We start from the raw sequence: 21,368 nt of genomic DNA on the forward strand, positions 1-21,368 counted from the left end.
TTTCTACCATTATGTGAGAAAGAAATTTCTCTCATATTTGAGTCATTGTGATTTTAGAACTTACACAGAATCAAATATAGTCCTACCTCAAACATCACAAAGACCGTCTAATGTCTGCCTTGGGAGCTAAAAGGAGTTACTGCTGTATCACTTAACAGAATCAAAACAATAGAAAGTGTCTGGAATGATAATCAAAGTTCTTTATTTTCTCTATTTAATTTCCTACAGTCCTTTTGGAAAAATAGTCATGTCTCCAAATATACTTTCACTGAAGGAAGCCGATGACCAAAGCATTATTTGAGTAATTATGGAAAAAAAATTTATTACAGAAAAACAAAGTTTCCATTCAGTTTACATTTTACACATACTTCACACAAGCCGAAAGGAAAGGTCGGATGTCAGAAACAGAGGCCATTATCTTTCACTGATACACCACAACAGAAGAGAGCCTTCGGCAAATAAGAGATCTGAATGGGAGAGACTAAATCTTATTCAAAATAAATGATGCCTAAAAATGTGAAAATACATACCACTTCCTGAAAATCTGTTTCAAAGAATGTCTTTCTATCTTTGTTTTTGGTTTTCTCTTAGACATTTTGCAGTTTACTGAACACAGCATTCTAGCTGCTTAACATTCAAATTTAGACTCACTGATTATGTGCTCCACACTTCTGAATAGTTAAGTATGCTCTATAAATAAACACATCATTTGTGTTCTATTACTACTTTCCCCAAAAGCCTCACATAATTGGAATTAACCTAGTATTTACTTATCACTAAATATATTTTTGTCAGAAAGGATACACAGCATATGAAATTACAGGATTTTTTTGAGTTAAAGACAAGTTTTAGAACGCTCAAATAATACTTGCAATGTAAACATCACAGTTATTACATTAGGATAAAGTAAATCACAACATTCACAACACAATATATTTTATTTGGTTTTGATATTGAAGTTGTTTTCTTGAATTACACATGTAGAACTCAAAATATAATTACTCCGCCGATCATTTTCCTTCACGAATTCTGAAAAAGAAAAAAACGGTGTTTTAAGCATGAAAATATTTTTATTTACAGCATCTTAGTTTCATTCACTCATCCACTCATTTTATCACATCTACTTCCCTTTACCCTTTGCGAACAGCCTGTCATGTTCTGGGATATCAGAAAAGTATCTTCCAAAGGACTCATTGTCAGAAAGAAACTGACATATGAAGAGGTGCTTTAATTTGTCATTATAATTACCCACTTGTAATTTTCACCCGTGGTTGACACACAGGATTTCCCATTAAAAGAATCTGCCCAAAATTACCCATTCGGAAAAGAAAAGAAGGGAGGATGGAATCTCGTAAATGATCTTACAGCTTACAAAAGACAGAACAATTAATCCTCCTTTATATTTTGGTTCCTCTTGTATTTCTTAATTAAATGAAACAAGCTTCTTCTTGTAAACGTTTTCAGGAAGATGTATGACTTTTCTTCTTTGAGCAAAGGGACTTGTTTCTCTGAAATATCTGTACCTGGTAAGGAGGGGGCCAGTGCAGGACCTTGAACATGTCTTTCAGTGGACAAAAGCAACAAATCAGGCAGGTGTCTTCTCAGACACTGCTCATGCTTGATGACTCTCACAAAAACCTGAGCTTTCTGCGCCACGAATTTCATAAAGACCATGGATTGTTTTCGTTCTGCGTGTGGGTCTAGTTTAGTCTCCTTGACTTAGTCAGAGGTTATATGTAGTCCAGCCTAACTTGAGGTTTCACAAATAAAATAGTGACTCCCATTCATTTTACATATTATCTGTGGCTGCTTTCCTGCTACAAGACCGAGTTTGAGTAGTTATAACAGAAACCATATAACTCACAAAGCCAAAAATATTTACTCAGTAGCCCTTTACAGAAAAAATTAACCAACCTCTAATACAATGATGACATAAAATTTCATTAGGCACTGGCCAAATATTATAAATATATTTATTTATATAATGTATATTATATAAATGTGTATATATAATATATAAATATATAATGTATTATATAAATAAATATATTTTATGAGCTAATGTAAACATTATTGTAACCCAGGAAAGAATTATGTCTTGTATCCATATATACATAAACAACTGGGAAAACAAGCTTATCACTTAAAAAAGAAAAAAGCCTACTTGTGCTTTCTCTATTCAAAAAGTATTTGAAATATAAAGACTATTGGATCATAGCACCTACACTCACTTTGTAGGTACAAGAAGCTACATTTAACTTTGCTGCATGAAGCTTGCTATGGTTCAAGGAATACAAATAAACCCAGAGTGCCTTGGTGTTTTTATAATAACGAACCATATTGCAGTTTGGTCAACATTTCCCTGTACTTAAATTAAATGAAGTGCTAACAGTCATTCATGGGGCTAAACTTTAAATTATTAAAAGCAGCATGGCTCAAGTCTCAAGAAAAATCCAGTTTTTCCCATTATCGTGAGTCAGATCCCTCTGTTTTATATCTCAACAGAAGGTTAGAAATAAGTCTGAGTAAACTAGGAGTACTATTCAGGTGGCAAACTGTTGGCCTATTGTGAGCTTTCTCTTTTTTTTGCTATTAGAGCACTGCATGAATCATTTTCAGCTGTTTACTGAAAGATAGAAGATAGAAGTGCCATAGAGAAGTGTCTTTTTCCATGAGGCCTCATTGTAAGACCCCTAAGCTGTTTTTTATCAAGTGACTCTCACCTATTGAAATAATTAGATGTCTGCTCTAAGAATAAAATAAGAATAAGAATGCATAGATATACTCACCACTGGTTAGTTGTCAGCAGCTTTGCTTCAAAGAGCTTTTCCATTATTTTTCTAGCTCTTCAGGAAAGTCAGGTGATTCTCCCTCACTGCTGCAGACCAGAAAAAGAAAAGTGTGCATGTGAAGGTTCTTCGATGAGAAAGCTTCCAGGGAACTGATGATGTGTGACTTTCGCTGCTCTCTGTTGCTCTATAAAGTGTCCTGAGGACTAACCAATTGTCTTTGAGGTTAATTATTACCTAAGATTATCCTCAATCATAAAGTGTCTAAAATTTTATTTACAGAATTATAATCTGGTGGGCAAAGTCATTCATCTTGTCTGATCTTGCCTAAACAAGTTTGTTCTTAATACCATCTAAACAAAAATAATTGGGATAAAAAGAGCATCCCACTTCCTACTAATTATAATAAGTAATTATATACTTATTGTGTAAGTACATACTTCCTACTTATTGTAATCCAACACTTATTCACCATAGAGAAACATGGGTCTTACAGAACCTTGGAATACAAAAGAACTTATGGCTTAATTTGGTAAAATAAAGTTATTGTGTATGCATACGAAGGGAGTTCCATATGGTATCAAGTTGCTAATTGACGGTACTTAACATGTTTAATAAACTAGCACTTCTGAGGGTACCTGGCTGGCTCAGTCAGTTTCTGCTCACGTCCTGATCTCTGAGTGGTGAGATGGAGCCCCATGACAGGCTCTGGGCTCAGCACGGAGTCTGCTTGAGACTCTTTTCCTCTCCCTCTGCCCCTCTCTCTGCATGCACGTGCACACATACACACACACTCTCTCTCTCTCTCTCTCAAATTAAAACCTTAAAAAAAAATTAGCACTTCTGATAAAACCTGTTCCCAGATTCAGAGTAGATGTCTCTACAATCTCATTTTCCACTCTGGATGCACAGTACAATCTAGTGGGGAAGCTCCTAAAAAAATACCAATACCTAGGTACTAATTTTCTAGCAGTTGGTTTTGGGTAAGGCACACATCAGGATTTTAAAATATTCTCCAGGGTAGTCTAATGTAAGCCAAGGTTGAACATTACTGCTTCACAGACTATAGATCGTGAGATAGAGAGATAAATGTCTTCATATGGAGCTTCTATTTCCAAACTCATGCATAATTTCTCATTTTAGCAAGTTCTCTGTCCCTTTACCTCCTCTTCCCATTCAGAATTGAGTTCAAGTATTTCTTCACAGCCATCTGCTTTCGGAGGCGGGTATAGTTGTCGGTGAAGACGGCATCAGAGTGCCGTTTGATCGGTCCCCGGTCTTCTGAGAGGCTATTGCTAACGAATGTAAGTGAAAGGAAACCAAAATAAACATGCCAATGTTTCAATTGTCTTGGAGTCAGAATTCCAGTGCCCAGTCCTTTTCTCTTACAAAAAGACTAAAAGATATATCTAAACCCAAGTACAGGAGAGCAAGGAATAAACCAGCACATTCTGGCACTTGCTGAGTCTGAATTCACATTCTGTACTAACTGAGAAACTAATTTATCAAAGAAAAATGGGGGAATACTTGAACTTGTGTTCTGCCCCACTGGGAGGAAATTTTCTCTAACAATACATTCTTTACAAGCTTTGCCATGCTGAATAGTGCCATCTAAATATTCAGCCATTGGTCATTTAAAGAAAGAACGTCTAATGCTTGGTTGGATCAGGAATTTAAAAACAAATACTGTAATAAATATTAAAATTTGCTTCAGGGACCCCGGGAGGCTCAGTCGGTTAGGCGACTGCCTTCGGCTCAGGTCGTGATCCCAGGACGGAGTCCCGCATCGGGCTCCTTGCTCAGCAGGGAGTCTGCTTCTCTCTATGCCTCTGCCTGCCCCTCTGCCTGCTTGTGCTCTCTCTCTCTCTGTGTCAAATAAATAAATAAAATCTTTTAAAAAATAAAATAAAATTTGCTTCAGTTTATACTATGCCTTTTTTTTTTTTTACTGTGTCTAGATAAATTTGATTACCGATTTATAAATGATTGCTGCTTAAGAAGAATAAGTATGTCAGTGAGCAGTAGGCCATCACTAAAAAGTTGATTTCCTAGTCCATGGGCCTGGTATATTTTATTGAAGAATCTAAATTATTTTTCAACTAAACTGCACATCATCAAGGCTTCTCAGGTTTGAGCCAAATAAGGAAATTGTTAACAGTAAAAAAAAATTAATAATAATAAATAACTTGTAGATTAAATAATCATAATGTGTTTGATAAAATCATAAATTCTCTTTACCCAACTCGCTTTCCAATAAGGGACTCAAGATATTTTTTGGCAGAAAGTTGACCCAAGAGTCTGCTAAAGTCACTGGTGAAAACTCCATCAGCATGTCTGGTATTCCTAAAAGAAGGAGGAGGGACAGCCATTATTTTGTAAATGGTTTCCTAAAATATTATTTTGCCTCGTTAAACAAGAAAGAAATGTATCAGCTATTTGAAAGCTTCTTGTGAAAATGTAAGTCCAAAAGAAAGTTTCTTGACAACTTAATAAAACATTTTCTAGTCACTTATACTGAGAGATGTATTTCTCACACAAAACTTTAAAGAATTAAAAGAATTTAAATATTTAGAAGTCTATCTCAATATTAGGTAATGCTTTCTGATAGAGACTCTAAAACTAATTCTCCAATAAATATTGATGGAAAAATAATATATTAAAATTGATTTCTCTTTATTTACTTATGGTGCTTTGTTTCTTCTATGCCAAATAAAGATACATACAAGGAGAAACTATCCTGAATGTTAGCAAAAACTTTATTATACTTTTTGCTCTTTCTCCTGCCAAAATATTTGGAAACAAAATCTCTTAAGGGAGAGAGGCCCTTAGGGAGGGTCAGCCAACTTTCCTATCCAAATCAGGAATTTTTATACTTTGTCCCAGTATATAACTGCTCTGTCTATACTTTTATGTTGCTCTAAACAAATGGTTCTGTGCAAGGGAAGGACTTTTTGATCCTAGCTTGTTACACCCTTTCTACGTGATAATCAGGTACAGCTGCTAGAGCTTCAATAAATTAGTCTGAATGAAGCAAAGGAGCATGGGAACCTGTAGTATTGTACTGTAAGAGTAGTTTCACAGTAACACAAATTATGTCGTTTCTATTTCAAAAATAAATTTTCTAAAATAAAAGTCAATGAAAACATACTCACCTGGATACATCATAATAGGGTGTGTCATTCTCAGCCAAAGCATTTTGCAAGATGTCTGTGTCTACTTTTAATGAAACTTGATCAGGTTCATTTGCCTCTTCAAGTGGTATTCTGTCATCCAACCTGTTAGGAAAACATATAGTAGAGGTATAATCTATTCCTTTCTCAGAAGATAGTGTTTATGGTTATACAGCCATTGGAAATAAGATGATATTCTGAGAAGAATTACCCGTTCACAATATATGGATAGCATAGTTAGATTTACTGGCTTCTATATTCTACTTAGAAAATAAATAGGGAAATTTTTTATTATCCCATAAAATAGATGCCATGCAACTTTTACAAGGTATATGTAACAAACATAAGGGTTACTTAGATCAATCTTTTCAGTGCATTCAGCAAAGTACACTTTGTTAACAATATCTTCACTTTGCAAAGTTATTCACAGGTAGAAATATTTTGTACAAAAGAGAAACTTCAAACAAATTTAAATGTTCAATATAAAAACCGAGAACAATTCATGTATTTGTTGGTGTTTAGTATCATTTGTCAAACATTTCTCAAGAGGCAGATATTTACTGCTTTTCTTTATCTGGGTCTGTACATTTAATCTAAAGATTCACCTTAGTGTGATATATTTCTCTGTATTAATCAAGTACAAAGAATCTCTCCATTTCTGAGTAGTTACTTAAGTTCAATAAATTTTGTAGGGTCTTCTTATTTCTAATTTATGTATTAATACTATTTTAGTGATGTACAATGCTTTACTGAGTAAGAATAGTCATGCTTATACATGGAATATGACTATATTTTTGAGTGCTTGCACATTTTAAACACCAGCACACTATTAAAATTATGAGTGTGTCTATTTTGTCTATTTTGACTATTAGTGTAAACCTCCAAGGAGTGGATCAGCTTCTGGGTACTTGTGCATCTTTTGATGATGTAGTAGTTGGTAGAAGCAACAAGCAACCCTCTTTGTATGAAGCCTAGCAATCAATGCAAACTTCAACACTCTTGTGATTGTTGTGTTATGTGATATAACCATTCAGATCAGATCATTCTGTGTAGTTATAAAGCAACATAAGATCTGGCTTAAAGCAGATTTCACAAATGCTAAGAACTAAGAGATTATTCAGTATTACCCATAACTGGAAAGACAATATGAAACTACTATAGTTTTCATTTACTGTTCACTTCTTTAAGATAAATTTATTTTATTTCAGATAAAGTTTTTAAAAAGAGTTGTGTTATAATTTCTGAATTTGAGATATGAAATGCAACACATAGAACAGTGAAACTAAGAATTTAGGGTTGAAACCAAGTATATTAAAATTCACTCACTGGGGGAGGGTATCCCAGTAGATCAGTTATTCCACAATTTATGATATTGGCAAATTGATTGTGGCTAGATAGGTAGATCTGTCCAGCATGATGGAATATATGTTTCACTAATTAGCCACTAACCTTAATATTATTTAAGATTATTTACTTATTTAGTTAAGATTATTTACTGATTGATCTTGAAAATGAACTATAATGAGGTAGGCAACTAAACATCTATTTTTTTCTATCAGAAACTGAACTGAACAGAGATGATAATGGATAAAAGCTTATTTCTTATCTAAAACTGGTTTTGAATGAAAAGAAAATCAAATCCTTCCTCCTCCCTGTTTGGAAATGTGTCCACCTATCCTTACAACTAGTCATTGACACTGTCACTCATGCTCTGGGAGTGGACCCCACGATACAGAATAGTCATGTCGATCTGATGTTCAAAAACCTTGCTTACCACGTCAACCAAAAATTTAAATAAATAATACGAACTTAAAAATTTGAATTGTCGAAAATAATATATAGAGAATTACCATATACATAAAAAAGGAAGGTTCAACTGTCTGCATAATTACCTCAGAACAGAGGGTGCTCCAAAGAGAGGCCATGCCAATGTGTGAGAGAAGAGCATGCTGGCAAGTGTTAGCAGCAAAAGTAGCTGGGACTTACTTCTGGTTTCCATCTTTGTACCTTGAAAGAGAGAGAATCACATCAGCTTTCCAGCCAAGGATATCACCAGCAAAGTAATTCTGAGTGTCTAGTAGTAATTTCTGAAGGCTCTTGCAGGGTTAGCAAAAAGTAATTCTCATCTTATAGAAAGAGTTAAACTGCAATATAATTAACTTTTAAATCAAGAAGTTTGTTGTTTTGTTTTGTTTTGTTTCTTTGGTGACAGCTGCTTGAATAAAAATTAGGGTCCTTTTCAACTGCTACCTGTCTCTCACTAGGCACTTAGTGGGGCCAAGTATATGTGGAATGCCATACTTTCATAGTGCTGGAAGTATCCGTGGGAATAATCTTCTTGTAACAGAGTTGTACCATGCATGCTTGGTATCTTTTCTAACTAAAGAAACAGTTTATCTTTCTAGTGTCTAATTAATATAACACTGGAGAGTATCATCTATTTAATAATGTGGGTCTATATATGTATGTGTGTGTGTGTGTATATGTGTGTATGTGTGTATATATATATATATATATACCCATATCAGTATAAAAATTGTACATACATTTCTTTTGCCCTTTTTAACTATAGAGATTATTAGGAATTTATTTTCTTATGCCCAGGTTTGAACAAGCTTAACTTAATAGTGAAAATTAATACCAAAAATTATTAAACTGCATATTACCATTGAAATAATTTTTACCACAAAAAGAAAAATATATTAAAAATAATGTTTGTGCTTTTTTACATCTAATCCACTTACAGATTTCATTTCTAAATAGTTCATAGATAGAAACTTAGAATTTAAGCTTTGTTTTTCTTGCTGTGTATAAAAATCACAGCATTTAGACCTAAAGAGGAAAACGAATGCTTCCTTGGTTCATATAACTAACCTATGAAATAGAAAGAACAACACTTTAAAAAAAAAAAAAAAAGGTTAAAACTTCAGCTAGAAATGAATATATCAGGCAAAAACAAAACCCCCAAAATAAAAACAAAAACCCACAGCCTACTTTAATACATTTTTTAAAAGACAGTAATGAGTCAAGTATTGAGCAAGCAGGGCAAAGCATCTTCCAACCAAAAGAATTCAGAAAATCCACAAATATTTAAGAAGTTAAGCATTTCTACACTTACCAGGTGACTTCAGAAAATTGTTTTTTGTTGTTGTAAAGGAAGAACACTGTAAAATTCTTTTCAATAGAGAGAAATATTCAATATACCCTGAGAAAAGTTTCAAAGTAGGAGGAGGAGACAAAAAGAAGAAAAGTAAAGTTTTTACTCACCTTGCCAAGTAGTGTTCCTCCGGAGCTTTCCGTATAGAAGGAGAATTTTGGAGCTGTCTTAGGTGCTGAAGTCTGATGAGGCCAAGAAAGGCACCACCAGTTCTCTGCCCTCGGAGCTGAACCAGAACTTGGTACTGGCTATGGGTTGGCTATTATTGCCAGCAACTGCTTTTCACTCTACCCTGACCAGCATTTCAAAGCCCATCATTTTATAGGGCTTACACTTAGGGCTGAGCAATCACAAAGCTCTCTGAAAGACGTCACAGTAGTACTCCCACAGGATGAATAAGGCTTGAGTTTTTATTAAAATGTCATTATGTCTGATTTATTTAAATTTATAGTGAGTAACTTCAAGATGTAAGATATAAAGAGGAAATTTACTTGTCTTTAAATAAACAACAACAACAAAAATGTACAAAGCTTAATGTGAAATGTTTTAATCTTTAATTAGTAGGAATGAAATTAGAGAATAATTACTATTGTAGCCAGGGCCACGGGTGTTCCTTCAGAAAGTAAGAGTTTTATGGGCAGAAAAGGATACAGAAAAAAACACACACTTATTTTCATTATGCCTAAAAAATATATAAATCTCCTTTATTACAAAGTTTCAATTCTAAAGCCTTTTAAAATGTTTTATGCTATTCATGTAAATCCTGATTTAGTCTTTCTTGAGATCTAATTTTAAAAGCATCTAGAAATAATTTCCCATTTCTTTATTATTACATTTCCTTTATGTTGAAACTATCCCCAAGACAAAAGTTTCAGAAATGCACTAAGATAGTATATTATACACACTTGTGTAAAGTCACAATGGTACTGCTATTTCACATTTGCACAAAATATCATAATTCCCAGAGCACTTTCACATCTACAACCTCAAATGATCCAAAAAATAAACTACCAGACTGTATATATCAAGGGATTCAATTTTTCTTCCTTTGTAAAGGAAGAAATTTTCAACTTTTGTATAGATTCTTGCACTATACAGAATTATTCTCTTTCTCCCCTCTACCCCTGAACACACACCTACACCCACACCAGCATTTTGAACATTTCCAGCTTAGTCTGTTGATGGGTTTCAAAGAACTAGTTGAAAAGCATCTGTGGAGTACTTTGATAAATACTCAATTTCTGTTTGTGGGGATTTTAATTTAAATTAGACGAGCATATATTCATTCAGAGTTTCAGGTAAAAATACAGCCACATGAACAACTTTGTGGACAACAAAGTAAAATGTCATCTTTCCCATAATTTTTAAAAATTTCCAGTGTGTATATCCTTTTACATTTTTGTTCCTAAGTTCCTCAAGGGAGAAAGACTCTAAAGCCCCCTTTCTTTCTTCTACTTTAAAATTTTAGTATCTATCGGCTTCATTCAAAGCCAGACTGATCCAGGAAAAGAATATCCTGCTATGCTTCATCATATTTTCTAATCCAGTTACAAGAAAAATTAAATGAATTAAATTTCAGAATGTCTGGAAATTTGTTTCCCAGTTGACAGCTCTGACTTTAGCCAGAGTTCCTGTGGCTTAATTCCAGGAAATCTTTTTTTACCGGATTATTACAAACTAGAGGTTGAAATGATTCTCATGTGTAATTTTTTATCCTTGCTCTTCGTCACTCAATTCTCAGTGAAACAATTTTATTTAAGAACAGAAACAGCAAAGTAAGTTGATTGAAAGCCACAGAAAAACCGGTGCTGAAGGATAAGCAGAAAAATCTAATTGAAAAAAGACATAAAAGTTGATTATTATTTGGTCTAACGAAGCACTTAGTATTCACAAAGAGTAACTACAATCGATTTTTCCAGTGGTAAAGACAGTTTCTTCCATTTTAATAATAAAACACAAAAGTAAAGAGAAACAATTCAATTTTATTATTTCTAGATAAAATTAAACTAAATTAAAAAACTGTATTTTTTTTCCTATGAATTTAAACTAGAAAGCCAAACTGAATTTCATAATAGGACCATAGCACCATCTGCAGGTTCAAAGTCTTAATTCACAAGTTTTTTGGTTTGGGGTTTTAGGTTTTGTTTTGTTTTGCTTTGCTTTGTTTTTAAATGCATTTCTTGTCTTTTCTTTCAAGGAAATGGATGTAAACCGAAGCCTTTAACCAGTTGAAGTATGGTTGCTTCCAGAAAAATAAACATAAGAAAAACACTGTAGCTGTATTTATCCTGAATATTTTACTATAAAACTCAGCAAGTACGAAAATACAAATATGAATTTAGTCTTTTAATCTGCTTTTTTGCTACTTTAACATATCTTTCTATAACTTTCTAACATCTTTAGCAAAACTTCTTTCCTACCGTAAGACTTCTCACTGAAGGGAGGTTTGTAAGAAGAACTGTCATTCATCTATACACTTAGAACAAATCTTCGAGATCCTTCTTTTACAAATAGGTAAACTGACATCCAGAGTTTAAGTAATTTTTGCAAAGTCTCTCAGGCGGTCAATAACAAATAAGTTATTGAAAGGAGGCTCTTTTGATCTTGATAATAACTTTCATCCTATTGAGAACTGGAGGTTTTCTGTAATGGTTGTTACTACCGTTGTCGATACTAACACATCAGGGAAGGAAAATAAAAGCATATAAAAACATTGGCATCTCTCCTCTCCTTTTTTCACCAATAGGACCAAGAGCAGAGAAGGAAAACTGGCATTCTAAACTAAAATATACCGAATGTAGTGAAGTCAGATGGAAGGAATTTTCAAGTTCAGGAGATAAGCAGAAATCCAGATTCCCTCTTTTTCTTAGTGCAAATTACTAATAGAGAGTCCTTACTGTTGTTAGGGATGAGATGTCCAATGTGTCCTACTGGCCTCTTGGTGCGACAGCTTTCCCTGCCTAACTCACTCCAACTCACATGCCCCCCAGAGACCTGATCCTTATTGCCAGAGTAGTCCTGAGGGGTTAGGTCAAGATGAGATCTGCAAACCACTGACTGAGAGCCACATATGGCTTATCCCTCTGGTTTTCACTTTTCTTAAACTAAGAATGAGGTTTACAGTTTTAAAAGGCTGAAAGAAATTTAAAAATATTTTGTTACATGTGAAGAGTATATGAAACTTAAATTCGTGTCCATAAATAAAGTTTTATTGGAACATGGAAATGTTCATTACATATGCACCATATATGGCTGCTTTTGTGCTGAAATGGTCAAGTTGAATGGTTGTGACAAAGACTATATTTTATAGAAAATCATTCCTATATTTCAGAATTTTTTTGTTTTAAACAAAACACATGCAGAAAGAATAATGGATTAAATACTATGAGCCATTTATACATTAACTTTAGGGTTGTGTTTATGAGATAGTTTTATGAAACTATATTTTGTAGGAAAGCTGTAGAGAAAATCACAAAAGCACACAATTCAGAGATAGGAAAGTTTAAAAACAAACTATTAAAGATTTAAGGCCAAATTTTATCTGTTTCACAGTATTATCTGTCCTCTACATATACTCCCCCATAGACACATTCCATGAAATGAACTCACTGACTCCGTTACCTTAGGGATCAAAATATCTGAGATCCATAAGGAAAGGGAGAAGTTCACAGGGAAAAAAGTGAAAGACAACAAATGCCCTATTCCTGGCTCTTAAATAACACTGAAGTCTAGACATTAGGATGAAAGATTTGGCAAGGATATTTACGGAGTGAGTTCTCATGTCCCCTGCACTAATATATCCATCCTCCCAAGACAAGGGAAGAGCCTCTGAGATGGGGAGAAGAGATTACTCAAGACGAGGAGGCAACCTCCTGCCCCTAGGCGGGAGTTTATGGAGAGTTGAAAGAATGGGTGACAGAACCCAGTCTTGTGCATGGGACTAAACAATAGAGCCTAATTCGGCTTATTTTCTTCTCTGGTTGCTACAACAAAGCATGGAGCAGTACTGTTTGGAATGGTACAGGAGGACATAGATTAAGCTATAGGACAAGTCCCCCATCCCCTGTTTGGTAAGAGCCTAAATACTGTCAAGGGTAAAGAGTGGAAGGGGCCAACCAGTCTACCAAAGGCCAGACTACATCCAGGCAGCAGCACACATCTCAGCAGATGACAGCAAGGCACAGAGCATCTCCTGGGGACCCGAAGGCAGCCTCTCAGATTTCATGTTCTATATACTCTCAGAAACGTAGATGGTACTCTGAGGGAAAAGAAGGGGAGAGCAAATCCTGAGTTGACAGAATTTTAAATTTTAGTAATTTCTGGGTAAACATGGTAATTGTACATTGTACATTTTCCTTTGGAATGAGGGATTTAAAAAAGGCTATGCTGGAGGAAGGATTCTAAAGCTAATTTTTTTGTATGTCCTACAATGTAGCTTGTGAAAATTTGTTCTTACTATTTCTTTACAAATGAACTTAAGTTTTGTATGATTGTGCTTTGCATAGGAGGAGACTATCCAGGTCTTGTATCCTATTTTAAAATCACATTATAAGAAAATGTGAGACAGAAGCCATTGACCCATCCTAGAAAAATAAGGCCTGCCCTTGAATCTTCTCCCAACCCCTTTGTCCTTCGATCATTCTAGTTGGTCACAGGCTTCAGTTCTTGTTCCCTTCTTAGGCTTCCCATCCTATTCCTTGACCTTCAGGCTCTCAGCCTGTTTCTTTCATTTTGCCTCAGCCCTTCTATGACCTTCTAGTACACTGGAATTTTGATTTGTTCTCAGGACATTTCTTTATTTTCTTTTTCAAAGATTTTATTTGTTTATTTGACAGATAGAGATCACAAGTAGGCAGAGAGGCAGTCAGAGAGACAGGCAGAGAGAGAGGAGGAAGCAGGCTCCCCTCTGAGCAGAGAACTGGATGAGGGGCTCGATCCCAGAATCCTGAGATCATGACCAGAGCCAAAGGCAGAGGCCTAACCCACTGAGCCACCCAGGTGCCCCTCTCAGGACATTTCTGATCCCACAGGCTGCAAGTACAGATGTTCCTCTCTACTGGATCATCTCCAACTGCACCCTTGGGACCTGCTTTTCTACACATTGCTTTTGATTCCCTAGAGGCTGACCTACAGAACTATCCATGCCCTGTGGTCCTGTGGCTTCTGTTGGGCTAGGCCAAGGGAAAGGCAGTCATAGGAAATTAAAATGACAAAAGATTAGAGGAGAAAGAGCCCTGAGTATTTACTCATCATAGACCATGGTTTGGTAGACGTGACATTCCTCCACCAAGACCCAATCTCTGTAGGTAGCCCCATGACTGTAGCCCTTGAGGCTCCAACAGTTTCCTGCTGAGGCTAGCCATGGGTCCTTTGCCACTACATTGGTCCCTGACATCTTTACTAAACTCACATCAATTAACCTTTGGAAAAAGTCATTTCTGTCCTGTCCAGTCCCTACTTGTGCACTCTCATTCCTGCACCAGACCTTCCACTTCTAAGAATATCTGGAGACACTTAATTTTGGGATCCAGTTGCTTTGGAAAGCCTGTTCGTTTTTTAAGTTTTGAATATTTTTAATTCAAGTTGAGAGATTCGTTAGAATAATCCATGTAGAAGCTTGGAGGAAGGTCACTGTTGCCCTGAGCTGGTCTGACGGATTAGTGAGCAATAGGTTTTCGAAGATTGCAGCCAAAACATAAAGAAACTGGAAGCCCATTCAGACCCTTAGTGCCATTCAAGTCTCTCCAGGAAAAGAGGCTGGATCCATTGCTAATCCATGTGGCAAGAAAAGGTCAGTGTGCTGTCAGAAGCCAAACACCAAGCTCTGATAGTGGTCTTTTCCAGGAATAAAATAGAGCGGCCCTGGGGAAGGAGATCTGAGGCAAACATGGCTGCATCTCTCCAGGGTTCCTGGCGCCTCATCCTCAGGGGAAAAACAAAACAACAACAACAAAACACCTCACTGTCTAGGAAGTAGGAGCTCTGGCTATTTGATAAACTTTTTTTTTTTTTTTTTTTTTTTGGACCATCATTCTAATATCCTGTATCTGTAGTCATTTTATTGGACTTTCCAGCCTGGAAAATTGATGTTCTATCTGACTCATAAAACCATAATCTCTTAGGAAGAATTTAAGATAATTTAGTCTTGCTACTTTGTTTTGATGAAAAAAAAATTTTTAAGATTTTATTGTTTTTTTGCCAGAGAGAGAGAGAGAAAGAGCAAACACACACAAGCAGGGAGAGGGAGAAGCAGGCTTCCTACTGAGCAAGGAGCCCTATGCAAGACTCAATCCCAGGACCCTGAGATCATGACCTGAAGCCAAAGGCACACACTTAACCAACTGAGACACCCAGGCATCCCTCATTTTGGGAAATTATAACAATTCCATATCCTGAAGAGGCAAGAGACTTCAAATGAGTAGCAAAGTTGGAATTCAGACCCTTCCTTTCTCTCTCCAAATTCACTAACTTTTGACTCGACTGTGAATACAGCAGATTAACAACCCACAGAATAGAGAATGTGTTTTATAAACCAAAGTGACAGCGAAGAGAAGGGAAGAGGGTTCTTTGGTTCTGCAATAATGTGGGTTTACCACAGACACTTGACCTTGTAGAGGATACTAACAGATAGTTACCCCCGTGATTTACATTTGTTTGGAAAGAGTTTTTACCCAAAATAATAACAAATGAAACTGTGTTGAGTAGCATCACAACAGGGAATGGCTTCCTTGGTCCACACTAACATTTTTATGGCTCCAGGGTCCTTAGATTACCCTCAAAGAAACACCAGGCAGAGAGAGAGAGAGAGAGAGAGAGAGAAAGCCAAGCCCTGCCAGTTTTTCTGACATAAAACTTCTGAGACTGAATATTAGATAGAGAAAGCATACAGTGCTGCTTCTCTTCTTCATGATAAGAGGAGTTGTTCTGGGCATTTTTCTTAAAAAGGGAATAAGAATTAGACACATTTTGAATTTATCTGTGTTTCTAGGCACAGATAGCAATGACCTGACAACTGCACATGTATGTACATATATGAAAGTTCTTATCACTTGAGGAAAGGGAAAAGAAAAAGTCAATTGTGAGACTCCAGACTCTCTGGAAACAAAGCTGAGGACTCACTGAAGAAGGTCTGGTAGCCATTCTCTCCTATCTACTACTGACTTAGTCTCCGGCACTGAGTCCAATCCCTTCTTCACAGGCTGCCAAAGTGATCTTCATAAAACATATCTCTGATTAGATCTCTCCCCTGTTTAAGCCTTTCTCCTTTCTATGGGCTTCCCATTGCTTTCAAAGTACTGACCCAGTAACAGGCATGCAAAAGTTGTACATGCTGCTCTTAATGGCTTCTTGCTGACCCCACCCCATCTGGCCATAATTTATTCTCAAGCCATGCTGAACAACCTTCTGTTCCACAGAAGTACCATCTTCTCTGTTGCCTCTGTTTGTTTGTTTGTTTGTTTTCAGTGTTCCAAGATTCATTGTTTATGCACAACACCCAGTACTCCATGCAATCGTGCCCTCCTTAATACCCACCACCAGGCTCACCTAACCCCCCATGCCCTCCCCTCCAAAACCCTCAGTTTGTGTCTCAGAGTCCACAGTCTCTCATGGTTCATCTCCCCCTCTGATTCCCCCCAATTTACTTTCCCTTTCCTTCTCCCAAAGTCCTCCATGTTATTCCTTATGCTCCACAAGTAAGTGAAACCACATGATAATTGACTTTCTCTGCTTGGCTTATTTCACTGAAAGCCTCTTTCAGGCTTCAGCTTACAGGACACATTTCCAGAAAGGTCTCAAACCACTCTCCCACTCATCCTGGGGCCAGGTGCCCTGCTTTGGGGTTCCCATTAACTCTGTATTTCCCCTAGTATAACTCTGAGAATACTGTATTATTGTAAGAGTATTGCATTTCATATACCTTCAGATGATTTTAATATATGCAGGCACAATGCCTGACACATGAGTGCTCAGTAATTATTTTAGGTAAATGACAGAGATCGAAGTTGCACTTCTTTTTTGGTTTGGACCTCAAATCATTTTATTTTTATTTTTATTTTTGTTTCTCTTGACCCAATGTCCAATACTTCTTTCCGATCCTCAAATTCAACTTAGTCTTGGTACAAGATGCTTTTCCCCCCCAAATCTTACCAATTTTGTCTTTTGAAAAAATTCTCAGCCATGTCTATTATTTCTCTAGGGCTAAGTCTCACTAAATAATAAATAGGTTACTTCTTAATCTGAAAAGAAATACTAGGTTTCAGCAGCCCTCTGATTAGTGCTTGATTTGTGTTTTGGTGAGTATTTTCACCTGCATAAACATCGGTGCAAGTCAGTAGAATTCTTATAAAAATAATAAATTTTCACAAAAGCAAAGGGAATGTTTTCTTAAAAAGTGAATGATTCATCAATTCTTTAGAATGTCTTGTGTCACCCTGCTAGACTTGCTCTCACCCTGTTATCTGTATTTTTCTTTCATAATATTTTCCACACTGCAATGAAATGACAACTAACTTAACTATGTCCCTTACTGAAACTGAATCTTATGCACCATTACATCCCCAACACCTGGTACATTGTAAGTACATTGTAAAAAAATGTTTACTGATTAAAAGGAACTTAATAATTTAAATGGGAAAGATTAAAAGGGTTTTTTTTTATAAAAAAATAATTCTATCTGGTATTAGTTCATCTTAATGTCAAATCTCTTCTTCTAAGGTTGAAACAAACAAACAAAAAATCCTGAAATTCTCTTCTATAAAAGAGTTCCCATTATTGTTTTTAATTTATAAAACTTTTAGCATTGTATTCATTGAATTCATAGAACAAGCTGTTTGTAGACCTGTATCCCAAAGAACCATCTCTCCAATTATATGGTTATAATTTAACTCTACTGCAAGAGCTGGCAAACTATCACCCATGACCAAATCTAGCCTACCACCTGTTCGTATGTCCTACAAGGTAAGTGGAGTCTAAACACTTAAATGCTTGAAAAAATCATAAAATACTAAAAGAATAGTATTTTATGACACATGACAATTATATGAAATTCAAATGATAGTATCTACAAATAAAGTTTTATTAAAACACAGCCATGCCCACTTGTTTAAATTTTGTCTATGGCTGCTTTTGTGCTACAATGGCAGAGTGGAGTCATTGTGACAGAAACTGTGAGGCCCACAAAACTACAAATATTTGCTACCAGGATTTTTACAGAAAAAGCTTGTCAACCATGGCTCTCTCTCAACCAAAAGATTTTTTTTTTAACATCCATTAATTGTTTTTTTCTTTTTAGTGGAAATCTGGAAGTTAGTTACTCATGTACTAAATTTACAGAAATTGTCTCATAGACAACAATTGTGAAATAGTTCTCCTTTCTGGCTTTACTAAATTTTTCATGAACTCCATATTTAAGGTGTTCAAAGAAAGTCCAAACGGAATGTTTAATGCCATTTAATTCTGTTTCCTCAACATTTTACCTTTTACAATATCTCTTTCTAAACAAATGTGAAAAAATATAATGAAAAGTATACTTATTTGTTAGACCAATTTGATACAATAATATAATGGTTGCTTCTAACAATGGAGGAGAAGTAATTCTTTCATTTTCTATTTTATTTAGGAACATAGAATTGAAAAGCCAAACACTGTCTCAGTTTGCAAGAAAAAAAAAAAGGAAAATACAGACAATGAATAAGTAATTATGAAGTGGATTGACCTAAGAAGTACAATGTATTATGAAGACTAGAACAAGTATTTCTGAGCAAGTTATATCCATTCTCAGATTTAGTGAGTGACTGAAGCAACTTAACAAATAATTTTAAAAAGGGAAATAAGGAAGAATATTCCAGGTTTAAGAAAGAACATTTGAGAATCTGGAGATATGGCATAAGTAAGAAATTGATACAGGGCATTATCTTAAGGGAAAGGAAAGCCAGTAAGTAGAGATATGATATGAGCTGATATTTGTTGCTGAAGATTTTATTTATTTGTTTGTTTGTTTGTTTTTGAGAGAGATAGAGAGAAAGAATGGAAGAGCAGAGGGAGAGGGACAAGCACTCTTCACTGAGTGTAGAGCCTGATGTGGGGCGCAATCCCATGACCCTGAGATCAGAACCTGAGCGAAATTAAGAGTCAGACACTTAGCCAACTGAGCCACCAGGCACCCTAAACTGATATTTGTCTTTAAGAGATCAGTCTGGCTGCTGCATGAAGGACCAGTTAAATACTGACTGCAGAGAACCAACATATCAGTCTGAGAAAGACTGGAGTTCAAGTTTGAAAGGATAGTGAAAAGCAGATTTCTTTCTCAGAATGAGATCATTATAGACACTTCAATTCACAGAATATGAGAAAAATGAAAGCAAACGTAGGGCTGTCTCATAGTACTCAACAGGAATAAAAGTGAAGACATTTTGATGGCAAAGAGAATTAAGTTCTGGCTGTTTGGTTTTGGTAGTAAAGGGGATAGTAATTTTGCAATGTTGAATGGGTGAGCATGCTCTTAGTACCCACTGTTCCTCAAAAATGTTCTGTTAAATAGAACATTTTTAGGATGTGCAACATAATCTTCATAGGCCTAGTGTGTGTGCTGGTGAGCTGGCCATCCTTTGCTCCTTTTTAAGGGACCAAATGGGTAGAGTCCTTACTCTTTTCTCAGGTAGAAGGATGTGCAGAGGTTGGGGAGTTGATGATTTGAAGATGATTGAACATTAAGTGCTCAGACTGGTCAGGTAGTCAATGTGTGGAGTCCAAGAAAAATTCACCAGTCCTCAGAAGGCACATGTCTAGCCTGTCAATACATGCTTATATTTCATAGCCAAGGTTCTGGTGCCTAAATTTGAATGGCTGTCCTTCAAGTCAATGCACCATAGCAGCTTTTATAGCTAATGGTTTTAATATTTGAATATTTAATAATCATCTAAAACAATGAAAGAACATTTCAAGACAACAGTTTTGGGTGGTAGTGAGCACATGTGGATGGAAGTTGTTTACAAGGGTATCATGGGCCCCTAGCTGTTTTTGTTGTTGTTGTTGTTGTTTGTTTGTTTTTTTGTCCCCCCCTCCCCAGCAATTCCTATTAAAGCAACTAGTCAAGAAGTGGTACAAGTGAAAATATAGTAGTGGTTTGTACTAAACCAGTAGCAGTGGATGGGCTACTTAGGGACTCTTTGGAAAGAAGAGATGTGAAAGAGAAGAACAAAGAGGTTTCTTAGATTTCTAGCTTCAACTGGTCAGGTGCTGATAGCTTTCATCAGAATAGGATATGGGGGAGGAAAAACAGACTAATTATCAGTACGGTTAGGTGAGGAGAATAAAGATTATAAATTAAGTCCTGGAAGTTCAATTTAAGGAGCTGTAAATCCTTAATGTAAATGGAGAGATGATAGAGGGACATATTACTTGGGGGAGTTCAAAAGAAATCTAAGAGTAATAAATCAAAGAATCAAAGAGTAAGAAATACACATACACACACACACACACACACACACACACACACACACATGTATATGAAACATAAGAGTAATAAATATATTCCTAAGAGTAAAAAATAATATATTTGGGCACTTGGGGGCTCTGTCAGTTGGGCGTCTGATTCTGGTCTCAGCTCAGGTTATGATCTTGAGAGATTAAGGCCTGCATTGGGCTCCATGACCTCAGCAAAGAGTCTGCCTAAGATTCTCTCTCCCTCTCCCTTTACCCCTCCCCTAGCTCATGAAGGCCTGTGCTTAAATAGCTAAATAAATAAATCTTTAAAAAAAAGGAAATATATTAGATTTATCAACTTGATTAAGGTAAAGGAAACCACAGGGCTAGGTTGGATTGTCTAAAGACAAAGTATAGGGAGAGACCAGAAAGATCAGATCAAAACCCTACAGTAGTCCATGATTTACCACTAGGTGTAGAAGGACAAGTGAACAGAAGTCTGTTGGTGGTACAGGATAAATCTAAAGAATAGGCATTTTAAAAGTAAATGGAACATTTTTCCATTTCTTTGTGTCTTCCTCAATTTCTTTCATGAGTACTTTATAGTTTTCTGAGTACACAATCTTTGCCTCTTTGGTTAGGTTTATTCCTAGGTATCTTATCATTTTGGATGCAATTGTAAATGGGATTAACTCCTTAATTTCTCTTTCTTCTGTCTTGTTCTTGGTGTAAAGAAATGCAACTGATTTTTGTGCATTGATTTTATATCCTGAAACTTTACTGAACTCCTATACAAGTTCTAGCAGATTTGGAGTGGAGTTTTTTGGG

General features: G+C 35.8%; 1 protein-coding gene across 2 annotated transcripts; it reads right to left on the reverse strand.

Moving 5' to 3' along the window:
- Nucleotides 1-296: 296 nt before the first annotated feature.
- On the reverse strand, nucleotides 297-9,447 carry VIP (vasoactive intestinal peptide). Of its 2 annotated transcripts, none has more exons than XM_032338687.1 (7): nucleotides 9,227-9,447; nucleotides 7,852-7,966; nucleotides 5,942-6,064; nucleotides 5,028-5,132; nucleotides 3,953-4,084; nucleotides 2,790-2,875; nucleotides 297-1,029 (listed from the first exon to the last, which is right to left on the reverse strand). In XM_032338687.1, the coding sequence occupies exons 2-6, from the start codon at nucleotides 7,956-7,958 to the stop codon at nucleotides 2,833-2,835; spliced, it is 510 nt and encodes a 169-aa protein (XP_032194578.1). In that variant the 5' UTR covers nucleotides 7,959-7,966; nucleotides 9,227-9,447; the 3' UTR covers nucleotides 297-1,029; nucleotides 2,790-2,832. The 2 variants fall into 2 exon arrangements, with proteins under 2 accessions (XP_032194578.1, XP_032194577.1); XM_032338686.1 differs by having other exon boundaries at nucleotides 2,790-2,878; nucleotides 9,227-9,445.
- Between the last annotated feature and the right edge of the window lie 11,921 nt (nucleotides 9,448-21,368).

This window comes from Mustela erminea, chromosome 4 (genome assembly GCF_009829155.1).
Source record: "Mustela erminea isolate mMusErm1 chromosome 4, mMusErm1.Pri, whole genome shotgun sequence".
Lineage (NCBI taxonomy): Eukaryota > Metazoa > Chordata > Mammalia > Carnivora > Mustelidae > Mustela > Mustela erminea.